General features: G+C 39.6%; 1 protein-coding gene across 3 annotated transcripts; it reads right to left on the bottom strand.

The window, feature by feature from the left end:
* Positions 1-9: 9 nt before the first annotated feature.
* znf384a (zinc finger protein 384 a) lies at positions 10-15,525 on the bottom strand. Of its 3 annotated transcripts, none has more exons than XM_082520621.1 (11): positions 15,416-15,525; positions 12,914-12,981; positions 11,806-12,127; positions 9,562-9,684; positions 9,108-9,265; positions 8,924-9,000; positions 8,576-8,800; positions 6,739-6,906; positions 5,770-5,848; positions 5,006-5,164; positions 10-3,204 (listed from the first exon to the last, which is right to left on the bottom strand). In XM_082520621.1, exons 2-11 carry the CDS (start codon positions 12,974-12,976, stop codon positions 2,809-2,811), a joined length of 1,770 nt encoding a protein of 589 aa, XP_082376747.1. In that variant the 5' UTR covers positions 12,977-12,981; positions 15,416-15,525; the 3' UTR covers positions 10-2,808. The 3 variants fall into 3 exon arrangements, with proteins under 3 accessions (XP_082376747.1, XP_082376748.1, XP_082376749.1); XM_082520622.1 differs by lacking the exon at positions 15,416-15,525 and adding an exon at positions 15,069-15,402; XM_082520623.1 differs by lacking the exon at positions 6,739-6,906.
* Between the last annotated feature and the right edge of the window lie 1,563 nt (positions 15,526-17,088).

The raw sequence follows: 17,088 nt of genomic DNA, 5'->3' as shown, positions 1-17,088 counted from the left end.
TAAAAAATGTAGTGCTTTCATCATAAACAGGTTTTGAACTTTATTCTCCATAAGGGAAGAAACAGTCTGTTCAGATGAGCAAGAGGTGTAACTGTGCATACAGTATGAAGAGTGTAGCATAAGAGGGCAGTTAACTGTATTATCAGGAGCATTGGTAATAACATTAACAAGAATATTGAGAATGGGTTATTTCTCATAAAAAGACACAATGAAATACAAGGAGTATACATGGAGACAATCAGCCGTCTGTATGGGCATCCTGAACATTTCTGATTGGTTAGAGACGGCGTGTGCGGTGTCCCAGGTCACCAAGGTCACAGCTTCTCATAATCATGCTTTAATTATTTGCAGATGTATCATGGATACGTTAGCTTTAAATATCATATGGTTACAGTATTAACATGGTTCTCTGAGTAATTGAGACCATTTTTTTCCCATAAGTTCAGGAATCAATCCCCAACAGTAAACTTAGCACAACAACACCTGTACAGATGTGGAATTACATATTTTAGCCAAACTGCACCTCTGGGAAGCCTCAGTGGTCCCTGTTTATAATGTATTAGGGATCCACCAATATTGGTACATATTCACCATCAATGTCACTGGGATACTGATAAATATAAGATTTGGCTAATTATCTGTTGTGTTACAATTATATGACTGAGTAATTGGGAATGGGAATAATTTAGGAGACTTGAGAATGCCATTTTAGCTCATTGATAATTAAGTTTTTTTCATTTCCTTAGTACAAAACTTGTTACTTTAAAAATCTGTATAAATTCATCCACACTGTTGCCCCAATTTCCATTAGTCCAGGGAACAATACTCAAGTCCTGCCCTACAGTGAACCTATATAACAAAAGCATAAATGTGGAATTACAGATAGTTTTACCAAAGTGCTTCCCTTATGCCCAAAAATATTTTAAATGACTAATTAAAGTCCCTGCTAATTTTCTTCTTGCATTTCACTGATATTGGTACGATATCTGCGCCGTTGCCTGCCATTGGGATTAAGTTATGAGGACAGACTTTAGAAAAGTATTTATATGATTTAAAAGGCAGAGCTTTAGAGTTCACTGACATCAAAAGGGAACAAATAGATACATCCTAATTCTTTGCCTAATTATCACACATGAGGTTTAGTTGACTCATCTCTGGTTACGTCCTAATTAAGATCAGTTTCACAGTCTGTAGATGGTGGCTGTGGTTGTGATAAAGGAAACAATTATTCTCCTGTCATTTCCTCACTTTGCTGAGCGTGACGATCTCACAGCCCGTCAGCTTTAAAGTTGACCTGGGACACTGCCAGTGATTTGGTACATGTTAATTTGATTTCCTTTAGTTTTCATAGATGCTTTACACAAGACATACTTCCCTTTTACAGATGAAAAAGTCTTTTCTATGTATTTTATGTACAGCATACTGCAATATCATAATGCCTCAGATTGATAATAATGTGGATAACATTTGCAATACAGTTATAATGGAAGTAGTAATAATATGTATGAAAAGTTCTTTAAAAAAAAAGAGATTAATAACAGTACCTGTCAGCCATTTTCATCACACAATCATTATTTTCCCAACAACCATCCTGACAATAACAAACTGGGCTGCCTTAGTCATTCGAGGACAGTAAACAGTTGAATAGCAACAAAAAAAAAGGAAAAAAAAGGGACCAAGACGTTCTGTTAGGACTTTTCTCTCTGTTCCATCACATTCATGCGCTCACGTTGCTTTCTGTTTGATCACACATTTCTCTGTTGGTAGAAAAATACATACATATGATATATAAAAAAAAGGTAAAGGATGAAAAACATAGGCGTGAAGTAAGTTTCATCAAGTGCTTTCGTTATGACCCCTCCCACCCCCGTTTTTCTCTCTTTCTGTCGTGGTTCCTGCTGTGGACTCCTTACATTTAGTGCATTCTCTGACCGATCGCGCTATCTTATTTAATACTTTGGGAAATGTTTCCTCGCTCCTCTGAGAGGAGGTGGGTGTAAATAAGGACATCATGATCTGTGAAATGTACACTTTTGAGATTCGGCTGCAGGGTTTAGCGAGACTTCCCAAACGCACGCTTCATTTTTCTTCCTGCTGCTCTTTCCTTTGTAGCTCCAATTCAGTGTTTCTGATGTAGTCTGTGACACCTGACTGTGCCTTTCAGATGCTGTTTAAACATTTCTGCACCGCTGCTTCAGATGCTCTCATGAATCTCTACAGTCTCCCATCATTCACTCCTTTTTTGTTTTGGCTTGAACTAATAAGTGATGAATGTTCAGATTAATGTGATCTGAATGTCTTCAACATTTACACTATTCTTTGGACCATAACTGCTCAAAGAATAGTGAAATTAGTTTTTTTAATTTTACAGATATTTTACACCTTTATCCTCCAAAGATCCCTCAGTCAGGACTGAGAGATACATGGCAAGTGGGCTCAGGAATCAAGAAGCACACTGTAAAATATCTGTGTAAGTAATTTATGGTTGTACTCAGCATCAAAGCTTCTTAAGTGGGTGAATTCAAATTTACTTCTATCCATGATTGTATTGCATTACCCGACTAACCGCTTTTAAAAAATAATCTCACTGAAAGCTACAGAAGTCTAAACTGAAAACACTAGTGTTTTTACACTTTCAAATTCAGTGATGTGTCAATAAAATAGAAGATCTGAATTATAGAAATTCACCCAATCAGCTGTTTTTCCCCTGATTTTAAGAAGGCTCTAATACTGAATACAGTTCAATTACTTGTACATATGGACCATTTTTACTCGACTAATCCCTCGAGCAGAGCAGGAAGACGCAGCCTATGAGTTCATGTGCTCCACCTGTATGGCTGATGTGGAGACGGTTAGGCAGAGGTCTTTGTGGGTCACTGGCAGGTCTGCCACAGTGACTGGTTTGTACTGGATCTCGCTGGCTGACACTGTCTTGTACTGGTGTAGATCAAATGGGCAGGGGACCACAGATTCTGTGGGTTGCTGTTGTGGCTGGTAGCTGCCTGGGGGTCCGGGGTTTGGGTTCTGGTTGTTGTTAGGGTTCGTCTGGTTTTGGAGCTGGCTCGCTCTGCCCGCACCTCTCCCTCGACCGCGGCCTCGGCCCCTGCCTGGTGTCAGACCCTGGGCCTGCTGAGCAGCTACTGTTGCTGCCACTGTTAATGGGTCGGGGTTGTGCTTCTTCATGTGTTTCATTAGATACGTCTCCTGGAGAACGGATGACAGAAGTAGAACACATGATGTCAGGAAAGAAAAACAGGAACAATGTGTTTTGATTTTTTTTAAACTATTAATATAGCTTTGTGGTTGTATGGCATCACTAACCAGCCATTTAACCCTCTCAAGGCAGGGGTTGCCGATTGGCAACAGTTAAAAACTAACAACCTCATTACCCCACATACATATTTTATGAGTTTTTTTTACTCAGAAGTACCACTGCAGGACTTGGTTGTGCATTAGCAACAAAAAGTTTAATTTGAGCCTGAGAGCGTTAATATTTATAGTGAATGATTTTTGAGTTAATGAGTTTTGCTGCTGGGCAGAAAAGTGCTGCAAAACATCTGGATGTGAAAGTGAAGCTAATCTTTTTTTAGCTTTTGGGTAAATAATTTAATCCACATTAGACATTTGTGCCATCTGAAGACTAAATGAACATTTGTGTTCAATCTGAAGAAATATCCTTCACACACTCCCAAAATATCTATGAACAACTAGGGCTGAGCCATATCATACCGTTCACGGTAATACCGGTATGATGTTGGGCAACTATAAGAAAATGAAATAGTGTCTTTGTTTACATACGCACATGGCGGCGACGGAGAATAAGAAGGGCGAAAGCGGATCGTTGAATGAAACGGATGAACCAGAATTGGTTTGTAAAAATGCTGCAACGTCAGTGGTGTGGAACTGGTTTAGCTTTCGTCCGTCAGATACACAACAAAGCACTATTTTTGGTAGAGCATGCTAGCGGGCCGTCGTTATTACCGTGTTTTTTGGAAAATACGGCACACTTAAAATCAATCCTTGGATTTTTGTGAAAATCGACAGAGCCCCTTATAATCCCGTGTGCCTTATGTATGAATTCTGGTTGTGTTTACTGACCTCGAAACGATTTTATATACACGGCGCTTGAAAATCTGTCAAATGTTTCAGTACGACTTTGCTAAGCTACGAAGCCGCACCGCTTGATGGATTGTCGGAGCATTACGGCTATCGTAGGCAGGAGCCTCGCGGAGTGATACGTGCTGTGCTTCAACATAATATTACGGTATTGTGTGTGTATAACCTCTTTTTAAGTTTTGTGGATATTATACATGGTTATGCTGAGGATATGTCGGCCAGTTTCCACTGGAAATGCCTTTTGGTTAAACTGTCAGCGAGGAATTTGCATTTGCACTGTTAAATTTTTATATAACTTTAATGCACATAAAAAACAGCTGCTTGTTTAAGTGAAAATACATTGATTTTTTTATTATTATTTTTTTGCACAAATAAAGTTGTGGACTTGTAAAGTATTTTGTCTAGTGTCAATTATATCGTCACTTATATCGTTATCGCAAATTTTCAAATGTATATCGTGATAAATATTGTTGGTCATATCGCCCTGCTCTATGAACAACCCAAAGACACAATGCCTGTGCCCATTGATGATGTATGTGCATAATTATATAATTACTAGATACATTAACAGTACCAGCTGCTATACAGCATCTGGCTTAAACTGCGCGAACAATGATTTTGGCAGAGAGGGATGATCAGTGCTTTGCAGTAATAATCATTATATTATTCTATTCTAAGACCTGAGATCAGAACAAAAGGCTCATTAGAGCTCTACATATAATGCATGTCAGACAGACTCATGGATTGTAAACAATAGTGTATTAACAGTAAAGCATCTGCAAACCAGCAGTACAATTCCTGCCAACTCTCTCCTGTTACGTCTTCTCTGTTGCAGTACAACCAAATCTACACTTTCAGTAAACTGCATGTCAGATACCAGAAGTCTTACCGAGGTATAGGATCGGTTGCAGAGGCCACAGGAGAACAGCTTGGCGTGTTTCACGGTGTGTGTGGACAGGTGAACCTCTAGACTGGCAGCATCTGTGTAACCACGGTTACAGTTGTGGCACTTGTACGGCTTGTCTTTGTTATGCTGCCGACGGTGAGACTGTGATGGAAAAATAAATAAATAAAAGAGGCATGTAAAAACTAGTAATATGTAATTTGATCTTGACTACAATAGAAAAGGCAAGAAAATCACTCTTTTCAGACTAGAGTCCAGCTGATATATCAGGCAATATTTGCTAAAATATCAGCATCGGGATTAAAGCTGATAAATGAAAATGAAAAAGGAGACATTAGTAATTCATGACCTGTGACAATAAAACATAATTATTTTTAAACTTCACTGTCCCATTATCTCAGGAAAGCCTGATAATTAACTTCATATAACAATTGTTAGGGAGACCTGTTTGTGCTTTATATGTCTTTCAAAAAAAATATTGGCCAACATGTTGAATTTTTAAATCTCTTTTTAATTATTAACAATGAAAAATGATCCAAAATAAAATTTCTGTGAAAAAAAAGGTAAGCATCAACATATCTACTACTCCATCACACTTGGTTGTACATTTTGTCTACAAAACCCAACCTGTGGAACCTGGATGAGTATGAGAACCACTGGCTTGCAAGTAAATATATGCTAGTAGCACTAGAGCCTTAGTAAAGTAATGATCATGTCAGTGGCAAAGAGAAAACCTGTAGATTCAGTACCTGGAGGTTGGACAACTGAGTGAAAGCTTTTTCACAGCCAGGATGATTACACTTGTACGGCCGGTCACCGGTGTGAATCCTGGGAAATCACAGTCAAAACAAAACAAAGGTGATGTCAAGTTTGACGTACTGACAAAGTTAAGATACTTCTAGATCAGCTCAGCCCCTCGCTTCCTCATGTTGCAGTTTCTCAAACTTCTACTTTCACTTCCTCGAGAAGGAAACGGCTTTGGTAAATTTGAATAGTGTGACCTTTGGTTGCTATTTGTGCACTTTAAAATCACATCCTTTTTTCAGCACATTTTATCATGAAGTGTCTTGATGCATGCTCAATCATCCAGGTAAGAAAATCCCAAAAAGTCGATTCTGTTCATGTGGACGTAGCGTTTTCAGTGGGAGGAATGTTTCGTCACTAATCCAAACAACAAAACGTTTCTCTTTTTTGGGATTTTATGATGAAGCAATAAGCTATGAAATAAAGTTTTATAACAGATAAACTAGGCTGCTAATACATGCCAGTGATCACACATCAACCACATTCTTCTGTCCTTTCAGGTGGTAGTGCCTAGCTTTGTGACAGCCTTTCGCCTTCCATTAGGTTGAGCTAATCTGTGGTTTGATTGTTTCTATCATCCGCTGAAAACTATTTTTTATGGGTCACTCACCCTTAACATTTGAATCTGGTTTACACCTCAGTGTATGTTTGTAGTAAAACATAAATATGGATTATTTTGAACTTTGAGGCATGCTGAGCTACTCCAGTAGCATCTAAGAGTTAAAATATGGAAGTGGGCAGAACAGATCCATCTTATAAAAGAAAAAAAGTACATGTCAGATTTGATAGATACTATAAACACACAATAACTCAAAAAGAAGGACACAAGCACAGTGACATAACTCTCCATGCACCTGCTCCCATACATGCACACATTCAAAACCCGCCCGGCCCAGCCCAGCTCGGCCCAGTACCGTGTGTGCTGCTGTAGGTGACTGAGCTGCCTGAATGTTTTCTGGCAGTAGGAGCAGGTGTAGGGCTTGGCCCCGGTGTGGATGCGGATGTGCTGGGACAGGTAGCTGGAGTTGGCAAACGACTTGGAGCAGTGGGGACACTTGTGGGGCTTGGCCTCAGTGTGGTTTCTAACACGGGAAACCGGGATTGGAGGGTTAAGGGGGTGGGAGGGAGAGAGAAACACAGAGAGAGAGAGAGAAACAGCGAGAGATTTTTAAGCTACAGCATGACCAAACTTCATAATGAGCCGAAGACCAAATCATGCATTTAAGCTAAAAGGATCTGATCGATCAAGTATTGATCACAGATTACTAAGTTTGACAGTGTGCTCTTTGTGCTGTGTCTGAGTTGTGAAAACACAGAACGAAACATACAGCAAGCACAGTCACGCTTTTCTCTTTCTCTCTCTCTCTCTCTCTCTCTCGCAGTCTCTCTCTCCTTTTGGTGTGCACTACTTTGAGTGAAGTGTGAGTGTAGTGTATCTATGAATGTCTGAGTCTGCTGCAGTCAAACCAAAATGTAAATTCAAGATGAGTGCCAGGCCAGCGGAGCACATCTTCCTCTTTAAAATTAATGGCCTGAAACCCACAGAGAAAACCCAGTGCATGGAAATGAGGGAAATGAAAGCATGAAGGTGAATGACAAGGTCAACATAAAATTAACACATTTATCAGAAAGGTGACAGCCTGGATGGGAGATAGATTTATCACTCATATTGTCACAATTAATGAAATATAGTAAAATGAAAACTAATTTTAGTGTCCGATTAGCGCCTTTACCACAGTAAAAAGGGGTGTAAAACATGCAGGTTAAAAACTGTATATCAGGATGTATTTTTTAGGCACAGCACATACAGTTAGTATGCAAAGTGTACTTAGACTTGTATCGTGCATTCTTAAAAAATGTTTTCGTTTTTATCTTGCTGAGAATGAAAGGAAAATGTTTTAATAAAGACATCTGAATAACAGAGACATCTAGAGAAGATGCTGAAACAAAACAAAAAGGGGATGCCTATTTTGGTGAAACCTGAGTGACAGACGGGTGTGTTGGTGAGAAAAGGCATTTAAATATAACTCAATCATCCTGTCTCACTTACTGCTGGAATACTGAGTATCTGAATCTCTACATATATAAGGAAACAAATGACATTAATCTGACTAAAGCCTGGGTTATACTCCAGTTCAGACACGGACAAATGGAGACCTGGTGCCTGGGTGCATTTGAACTTGTTTTTTCTCTTGTTTAAATCACTAGTAAATTACTTGCCAGGGAAAAAAATACTTTGACTGAATGCTGGGAGAATTAAGGAATTTCAGTAGTAGTATGCCATGTGATTGGCTGATTAAATATTTGTGTTAACAAGTGGTTGAACAGGTATATCTAATATAGGAATATGGATATGTTGCCCCCATACCTGATGAACCTCAGGTAGCCATTGTAACTTAATAAATATTGCAGCTGTAAGTGAGACTGTGTAGGAGTTGTATTTAATTACCTTTAGATACTGACTCAGGAAACTGACTTCCCATTCTCACAGTGGGTCCCAGTTTTTAGAAAAGAATGAATGGTCAAAGACAAGTACTTAAAAATAACAGGTTAAGAGGCATGAAATAATTTAAGTTTTGGGGACTTTCAAAGATGATACTTTGACTGTGCAGAAAGAGCTTTACACTGTCAGCACTCCCCAAAACAACCCAGACAAGTCCCAAGCTCACCACTCCTTCTTCCCTTTATCTATCACCACACAGATGTTCACATGCACACATTTTAACACACGCACACACTCAGGCCCAGTACCGTGTGTGCTGCTGTAGGTGACTGAGCTGCCTGAAAGTTTTCTGGCAGTACGTGCAGGTGTAGGGCTTGGCCCCGCTGTGTATACGAATGTGCTGGGACAGGTAGCTGGAGTTGGCAAACGACTTGGAGCAGTGGGGGCACTTGTGGGGCTTGGCCTCGGTGTGGGACTTGGCGTGGATCTGCATGTCTGACTTGCTGAAGAACGTCACTGCGCACATCCGACACCTTGGCAGGCAAGGAATGAGAGGAGAAGAGAAGAAAACAGTTATGATAAACAAAGCACAGAAAAAACTGCAAGTATCTAAAACATCATTAATATTTTCCTAAACTTAACGCACTTTATCCTACCTGTAAGATTTGGGTCCGTCTTTGTTAGTGTGATCATCCTCATCATTTGACAGATCATATGGGTCGCCACCGTGATGCTACAATACAATAATAAAAAAAGTACTTATGGTTGTAAAGGTAAAATGCCTCACAGTTGGTTTTATAAAAGGAAACAAGGAAAAAAGAAAGAACATAGAAAATTCACCTGTCCACCAGCAGCAAGGTGTGCCAGTATTAATGCATCACTTCCTGGAGGGAGGACCCCACCCACTCCAGCCACCCTGCTCATCACCTGTCTGCTTTTCCTGCCTCGTTTTGATGGTGCCGGCATGACAACAGCAGGAGCAATGTCATCCTTCTTATCTAAAAATGAGAGAAAATTAAGAAAGAAAGAAGGGAAAGGAAACAGGGAGTGTTGAGTGAAAACAGGGACAGTTTGGAAAAATTATGATGCACAGCTCAACACCAAACCTTACATAAGACAGATACACAGATGTGTTTGATTGTGTATGGATGTAACAGTGCAATTGCAAGAATGCATTTGGGTGGGAACAGGAATCAAGTGTCTAAAATAAAATGGTAAAAAGAAGCCCTAAGCCTCATCATTTTTTTTTACGTTGAAATTATTAAAATGATGGTGACCTGCACCTGTGTATTACCTGAATTTGAGGGGTGCACTGCAGACACTATCATGGTGGTGGTAGTGGGGTGTCCAGCTACAAAAGACTGCGTGGAGGCGGTGGGGACCAGTGTGCCCTGTGGGGTGGTGATCACTAACCCCGCTAAGAGGAAAAGAAAAACTGTGATCTGGCCGTCCAGATCTCACTCTGTTAGGCTTTTATTCTAACTAACAGTTAATGGATGATGTAGTGATAAAAGAACTTTAATTTTCAACCTTGCAACTTGAAAGCCACACAATATCTTATAAAGGACAAAGCTACAGCACTAACACAAGACTTGCTAAGGTTTATACAAAAGATTTTAACGAATATTTTTATACAAGCTGTGCATAAAAAAGGGATAAAACTGCTAATATTAACACTAAGTACTACTACTAACACCTAAATGGAAACTGAAAAAGAACCCTGTTGAGATTGTGATTAGTAGCCACTGTAGATTAATATGTACAGTGTCATTCACTCCTATGCACATATCTTGTGACACCAACAAATATGGGTAGAGTTCAAAAAGTTCTGGAAAGAGTTCTATAAAAACCAAAAACCTTACCTGGTTTAAATTTGGCTGAACTCCCATTTGAGATCATCTTTTATGGGATCTGCAGACAGCTTCCAACATGGCTGCTCTTTTTGTATTGCTCTCATTCTGATTATTTACACGGTATGCACTGTGTATAACCGCAGGAAATCAAACTGTGTCAGAAAGCAAACATCAGTTTCAAGCTGATGAAGGTACATGCTTGGTGATGAGACCTGGGTCCAAGCAGTCCACAGCTAACCGGTTTTTATACGAGTCCACAGTTCCAAGTATGTCTGATGAGGAGTGAGACCACGAGCAAGCCTGGTGTGTTTTTAAACATACGCACCATGATATCGTTCTCCAGGGTAAGACATGATGAGTGTCTCCACTGTGATGTGTCTGGCACACTTTTAAAGCATTTCAGAAACAACACATTTAGTATGCCTGCTGGGTTTTATTTTAAAAACTGACTAACTTTCAACTCTGTTCCTTTGTCTGTTACTTCCTGCCCTTCTCCTATGCTCTGTGCTGCTACATGTTGCTTCTGTAAATAAAAAAAGAACTGTTCGCATTTTCTAGAGCAACTTCTGATGGAATTGCTACCATTGTCTCGAGTGGGTGTCAGGAAGCAGCCGTGCCTGCTGCACTCCCAGGATGAGTCTGTTAATGTGAAGTTCCAATATGACATCCTGAGGAGTCTGATGAAAAACATAAAAGTGCAAACAACATGATCTGTGGTGCGTGTCATCACGTCATCGCGTACTGTTTGATGGGGCCAGGTTTTGGGCCAGTATTGGGAATCTGAAGAACACCTGCATCCCAAACTTTTTTCAAATGACTGAGCATAACATAGCAGATTTTTGACCGTCTAGCTTCACCTGGGGACATTTACATGTTCTCACTGCCATTTCCTTTTTAAAAGAGGTGCTGTAGTTAATTTTAGCTTCATGTTTCTCACATTAAATGGTAAATGGCCTGTATTTGTATAGCGCTTTACTTAGTCCCTAAGGACCCCAAAGCGCTTTACACTACATTCAGTCATCCACCCATTCACACACACATTCACACACTGGTGATGGCAAGCTATATTGTAGCCACAGCAGCCCTGGGGCGCACTGACAGAGGCGAGGCTGCCGGACACTGGTGCCACCGGGCCCTCTGACCACCACCAGTAGGCAACAGGTGAATTGTCCTGCCCAAGGACACATTAGGACAGCATGATCTCATCTCATATGTTTCCCTTCAAAAACCATGGAGTTAGTAGCTTGTTTTTCTTCTAGTTTTTTTAATAATCACTTACAGACACCTTGAAGGTGCATTCATGCAGTCTTGTAGAATTATATTAAAATACTACCAGTTACTGCCATAAAGTAGGGAAAATATATATTTTAAAATTAAAATACATTTGGATGAGTTTTTCCTTTTTTTTTTCTTTTTTTTTTTTAAATGGTCTTTTAAAAATTCTGTAACACTGAAGCACACATGCAAACAGACATAACAGGGATGCCACCAAGATCAAATAAACATCCAGAGGTGCACAAGAAGATGATCTTGAACAGGAGACTGGCCAAATTTAAATCAGGCAAGTTTTTTTAATAGACCTTTTCAGAGAATTTTTCTTTCACAATTTGCAAAATAAGAAAAAAGACAAACTGAAAAATCATCTACGACTCAGGTTGGTGAAAACATCAGAGCTGCTCACTCACCTGCAGTCATGATACCCGTGGAGGGAACAGGCACAACGGTGACGTTCTGGGAAGTGTGCGACTGGTGCAGGTGTGCCCCCACCGCACTCAGGGGTCCGCTGTTTCCACCACCACCCCCTCCTACATTGCCTCCGCCTCCTTCCTGTTTAGGGATCACACGTACCCCAGCCGCTCCATCCACTGAGCTGGGGATGGCGAGTACGGCCGTGGGGTAGTGGGGGGAGGAAGTGGAAGACGCAGAAGAGTGAGGAAAGGAGGGCGCGCTGGCCTTCTCTGGACCTAGTTGCTCCTTCGCCTTGTTCAGGAACATGGCGTTCTCAATCTAGACAGAAGTGGGGAGTGGAGAGAGGAAAGAAGGAAGGGTGTAGGAATTAGGGGGCAAAGGAGTGTGATACAGTAAGGGTGAAATGTTTCATGACGGTGGAAGGAAAAGGATATGAAAGGAAGGAAGAAAGGGAAGGAGAAAGGAGACTTGCCAGAGATGAAGAAGGCAGATTGAAAGAGGAAATAGGATGAGGGTGTTTGGAAGAAGTTGAAAAAGAAATAAAAATACAAAAGACAGGAAGAAAGAGAAAGATGTGAAGAAGAGTCATATGTTTATGCGGGAAAAAAACAGGATGACCCAGAGATGACACAAGCAGAGTGGCGATAAACGTAGTGTGTGTCATGAAAGGAAAATGGAGAACAAATGAGACAGAAAATGAGAGGTTAACGACAGTAAAAACAGAAGGAATTAAAGAAGAATAAAGGAGGAAGGAATGGGAAGATTGGGGAGAGTGAAGGGTAGGAGTTAATGGGTTAGATAAGAGCAGACAGAGGAAGAGGAAGAAACAATGGAAGAGAAGAGAAAACGAAGGCATGGTGAGATGCAAAAAAAGCAAATGAAAACAGGAACAGAAGATTGAAAAGATGAGAGAGGAGAGGGACAGGAGTGATCATGTGAACCCATCAATAAGTCAAATAACTTCATCAACGTTGCCAGCATTATTTAGTGGTGTTAAAAACAACATGTTCAGGTTGTGATGTGCTTCTGGGTATTTTTTCCAACAGCACAGACCACTATACCATGTGTAATTCAAGACAATTCCAACAATAAGGTTGTGTCTACCTGTCCTTGTACAGTGGGGACGGGAGACCAAAAGTATGATGAGTTGAAATGGGAATCGTCCATTATTTCTGTAATTAAAAAGCAACACACTTAGAAAACACCTGTCCTGCTCCTCCTTTTTTCGTTCCTTTTCTTTTAAATGAGACCATGCATGGCTGTATTTCAGTCATCTTAGTCCAGTTCCTTTCTTTCTCCTCCGCACGCTGACACACCGAACACGTCGGTTTCAGGATCAGCATGCAGCACTAAGACTAAATTTAGTCCACTAAATCGAGCCACTTTTCTACACAGCTAACCTTTGTTTTTAGGGATACCAATCAAGATGTCTGTGACAAATCTGAGCAGTTTAAGCTTACTCTGTTGTGGCTATTTCTTGAAATAATTAAGATTTGTACAGAGGAGGATGTGAAAGGAATCAGGCAAAGATGGTCAATCCCAGAAGGGAACCAGTGGTTCCAAATGCTGTGTCAAAGCATACTGATGTACCCTCTCAGCCCAGTAAACATTATAACTGAAACTGCACAAAAACATAGTAATTGAGATTTAATTTTCTCTATTATTCCACATTAAATACCCTTGGTTTTACAAAAAAGAACTGACAGGCAAGACGATAACATTTAAGAGGAGATAACACTGATCTCTTTACTGTGTGGAATAAGTCAAACAAACTACCTAAAGAAACAAAAACTGTTATTAGAAATTACTTAAAAAACTGTCTGCAATTTGATGCGAGGAGATAAAAAAAATGCTAAAACTGTACCTGCAAACTAAAAATTCCCTTCCTGAAGAAACACCGCCCCCTGTTAAAGAGCTTGGGATCTCAACCATATCCAGTGGGAACATTTGTTTGAATGTATGGAAGTGCCTGGTAAGGCTATGGATCGCTGTTACATGCTTGCTGCAAAGCAACATACACATGCTCAAAAGCACAATTGTCACTGACCTCCTTCCAGATAACCTGTTTTCTGCAAACATAAATACAGGTCTTGAATTTGTCTTGCTTTTTACTTTTCTTTGACCACATAAAGTTTGAGAACCACTGGTGTAGAGGGCAGCAGAAGCAAGAATTAAGAAAACACTAATGATAATCAGTTTTTGAGAATTTAATGATTGTCTGTAACACAGCACATGCACTTGTTTACTACTCCCTAACACAGCATGAACAAATTGCACAATCTTAGAGTGCGTGTTTTATCAGCAGCATGTCAGTGAGGCTAGTTTTGCAACAAAATTGGATGTGGGTGCACCATTAGGTGAAAGTAACACCCTCTTCAAGAGTGCACACACCTTCTTGACAGTTGAAAAAAACCCAAAATAAAAACCCACTGTCAATCTCATGAGTAATCAACCTGTAATCTTCCGTTTCCTGATTATGTCCCACTAACAGAGGCAAAGAAGGAAGTTTCATTGTTCTATGTTGGCATGCATTTGCACTTTATTTTAGCTTTCTGAAACATTTTGAGACCGTGAATGCCATGCATAATCCTGCTCACATACCATTAAAAGCATGCAAGTAATTACATGTTAGTAAAGCCCAACTGCCATTTAATAATTTATAACAACTGATATTCAGTAAGCCCCGCAAAGGAGTATGCGAGGCCCATAAAAAAAAAAATCACAATAACAATTGAGGTAACGCCATATTTCATGCAAAACATTTGCAATGCATAACTCATGAAATGTTTTGCATTGTTTTTCATGAGCCTCCTCTCCCCTCTGCAACTGCAAGGTCTATAAATAAATGAAAAGAAATGCTTTCAATGCAATTTAATCATTTTCCCTGATTCTGCAGCAAAGCATCAGATGCAAGGGGCCGTTATTAGTGCAGTACAAAGTCAATGTTTCAGTGTTCTGAGAGACATTTGTTTCTTCCCCCCCTCTCTTTTTCTTTTGGACGAGAGGGTGCAAGCTGCCTCCAAAAACTGTGGCATGGCTAGCGCCGAGCTAACGTTAGCTGTGCTTTATGAATTATTGCAAAAACAAATTTGCCACAAATCGTTTAAGTCAGGGTGCTTTTTTGGAACTGAGTCTGGACAGATGTGTTAAACTGCACCCAACCGGCTGACAAGAGCGTAATAACATATCTGGGTTATGCACAAACATGGCTAACGTTAGCTGAAAAACGCAACAAGACGAGAGGAGCTAGCTAACTTGCCTCCATTAATTTTCTCCTTTTGTTCGCTGGCTTGCTCTAGCTACAAGGAGGCCTGTATATTCAATATGCTTAACTAGCCCGCCGCTTAGTAAACACAAACATCCGTGCTCTCCCTACGCCTCCATTCCTCACTCCCTGCTCATCTCGCTGAGAGAAAATAAAAAAAGAGAAAAAAAAGTCTCGAATAAAAAAAAAAAACGAAGACAGGAAAAAAAAACGTCGACGCCGTTGCCTCTGTAGGAGACGCAGCTTCATGCAGACTTCCGGCGGTTGGGACGACGGTGCTCTCAGACACACTGAAAAAAACACTTAATTAACAACCGACTAATAAGTCCTGCGTTAATTACCGGTGAACTCGACTCCCCTTCAACCCCCCCGGAGCTTCCTCGGGTCGGGACAGTTGGAAAACTTTGTCCAAATCCGCCCCTCAAACCCCTCAGATATGCCTTTTTTTTCTTCGTTTTTTCCTTTTTTTTCCCTCCAGCTCTTCTCCGAGGAGTCAAGGCAGGCTGAGTTAAACAGCTTCCGGCCACACTCTTCAAAATAAAATCAAAGCGCGATTCTTTTAAAGTATATTTCTTTGTGTATTGCGTTTGATTAAAAGCGTAATAATCGATGTTAACACAATTAACTAAAACTAAACTAAAAGTAGGTGTAAAATATGACATTTTATGCACCGAAATAAAATGATTATTAATTATTTTTTTAATTAAAAAAACGAATTTAAAACAATAGTGTTTAATCACAAAACCAGCAAAAAAGTATATTTATAATTTTATCAAAAACAGCCTAATGAGGTTTTGGTGCTACATGACTTAGAGTCAATTGTCTTCAAAAATAGCTGTTTTGTATAAGAATATTTATTCAGAAACTTATCTTATGTATTTTTCATAATAATAATTAATACTAAACCACAAATAATGCCGAAAACTAATAAAACCGAAGTAAAACCAAACTTACAAAGAACAAATACAATTTAAATCTAATCGACCGAAATCCGCTCTGAAAACTCAGTGAAACTTAAGCGACCTGAAAACAAACGCCATATAATCTAAAAAAGAAAAAAAGGGGTTCCGGTAGGAAAACCTTCTATACACAAGTCAAATAATATAAAACAAGAAAAACAAACTAATAATTGTGCAATAACTAACAGCCATTTACCCATATGTTTGCTCCGCTGAGAGTTTTGAATTAGACTTCCTGTACTGGTTTGGCGTTTTACCAGCTAACTTGACACACCTGCCAGCGTCTATGCAGTATCTTCCGGTGTATTAATTATCCAGTCAGTGAGGACGTCGTATCAGTTTCTATGTATATTTCATTTCTGAATTAGCTGAATGGTTTTCTCATTTTGTACAACAGCTCTCAGGTTATGCGGACATGTGAGGCTATTAAAAGGTAATGAATGCTTGTACTTATAATATCCACGTCACTATAATTATTATCGCCCATTTAGCTTGAACTATGTCCATCATATAAGATGGACCTAAGCTACTTTTGTCAGCATTTATAATGCAAGGAAAGAACTCTAATGTTTGTTGCAAGTTTAATTCCTGGTGCAACATCAGCAATTCATTCTTGGGAAAAGCACCATGTACCATGAGCATTTTATTGAAAGATCAATGACAATAAAATGATGATGAAAACGTTTATTGGGATCCCCTTATGCATGTGAAAATTGTTTATTATGCAGTGACAATTCAAGACCTCACAGATGGAAAAAAAAAATAAAAACTGAAAAAAAAAGAAGCTAAAATCAGATGTGTAAACAGGTGAGTAAAGAAAGACAGCAGTGGAACATTTGATAGCTACAATAAATCTTTTTTCACAAACAGTAAAGATTTAAGTCGTTTCCCCTTTTGCATTTAAATGACAAGGATTTTGTGTATAGAAGAGCAGAACGACGTTTTCCTAAAGTACACGGAAGAAAAATAAAAAGCAAACATCCACTTTGGTCAAACATCACGAATGCAACACAACAGGGTCTGAAACATCACAGAAAACTAATAAACTGGATAAA

Source organism: Aulonocara stuartgranti, assembly GCF_965226115.1.
Source record: "Aulonocara stuartgranti genome assembly, chromosome: 22".
NCBI lineage: Eukaryota > Metazoa > Chordata > Actinopteri > Cichliformes > Cichlidae > Aulonocara > Aulonocara stuartgranti.
This window is presented reverse-complemented; position numbering and strand designations above follow the sequence as displayed.

Excerpts from the sequence above, each read along its gene's own strand:
- znf384a (XM_082520621.1), bottom strand. The coding sequence starts at position 12,976 with ATGGACGATTCCCATTTCAACTCATCATACTTTTGGTCTCCCGTCCCC. Across the intron at positions 12,128-12,913 it reads TCCCCACTGTACAAGGACAG|ATTGAGAACGCCATGTTCCT; the intron begins GTAGACACAACC and ends ACTTCTGTCTAG. Across the intron at positions 5,165-5,769 it reads CTCAGTTGTCCAACCTCCAG|TCTCACCGTCGGCAGCATAA; the intron begins GTACTGAATCTA and ends TTTCCATCACAG.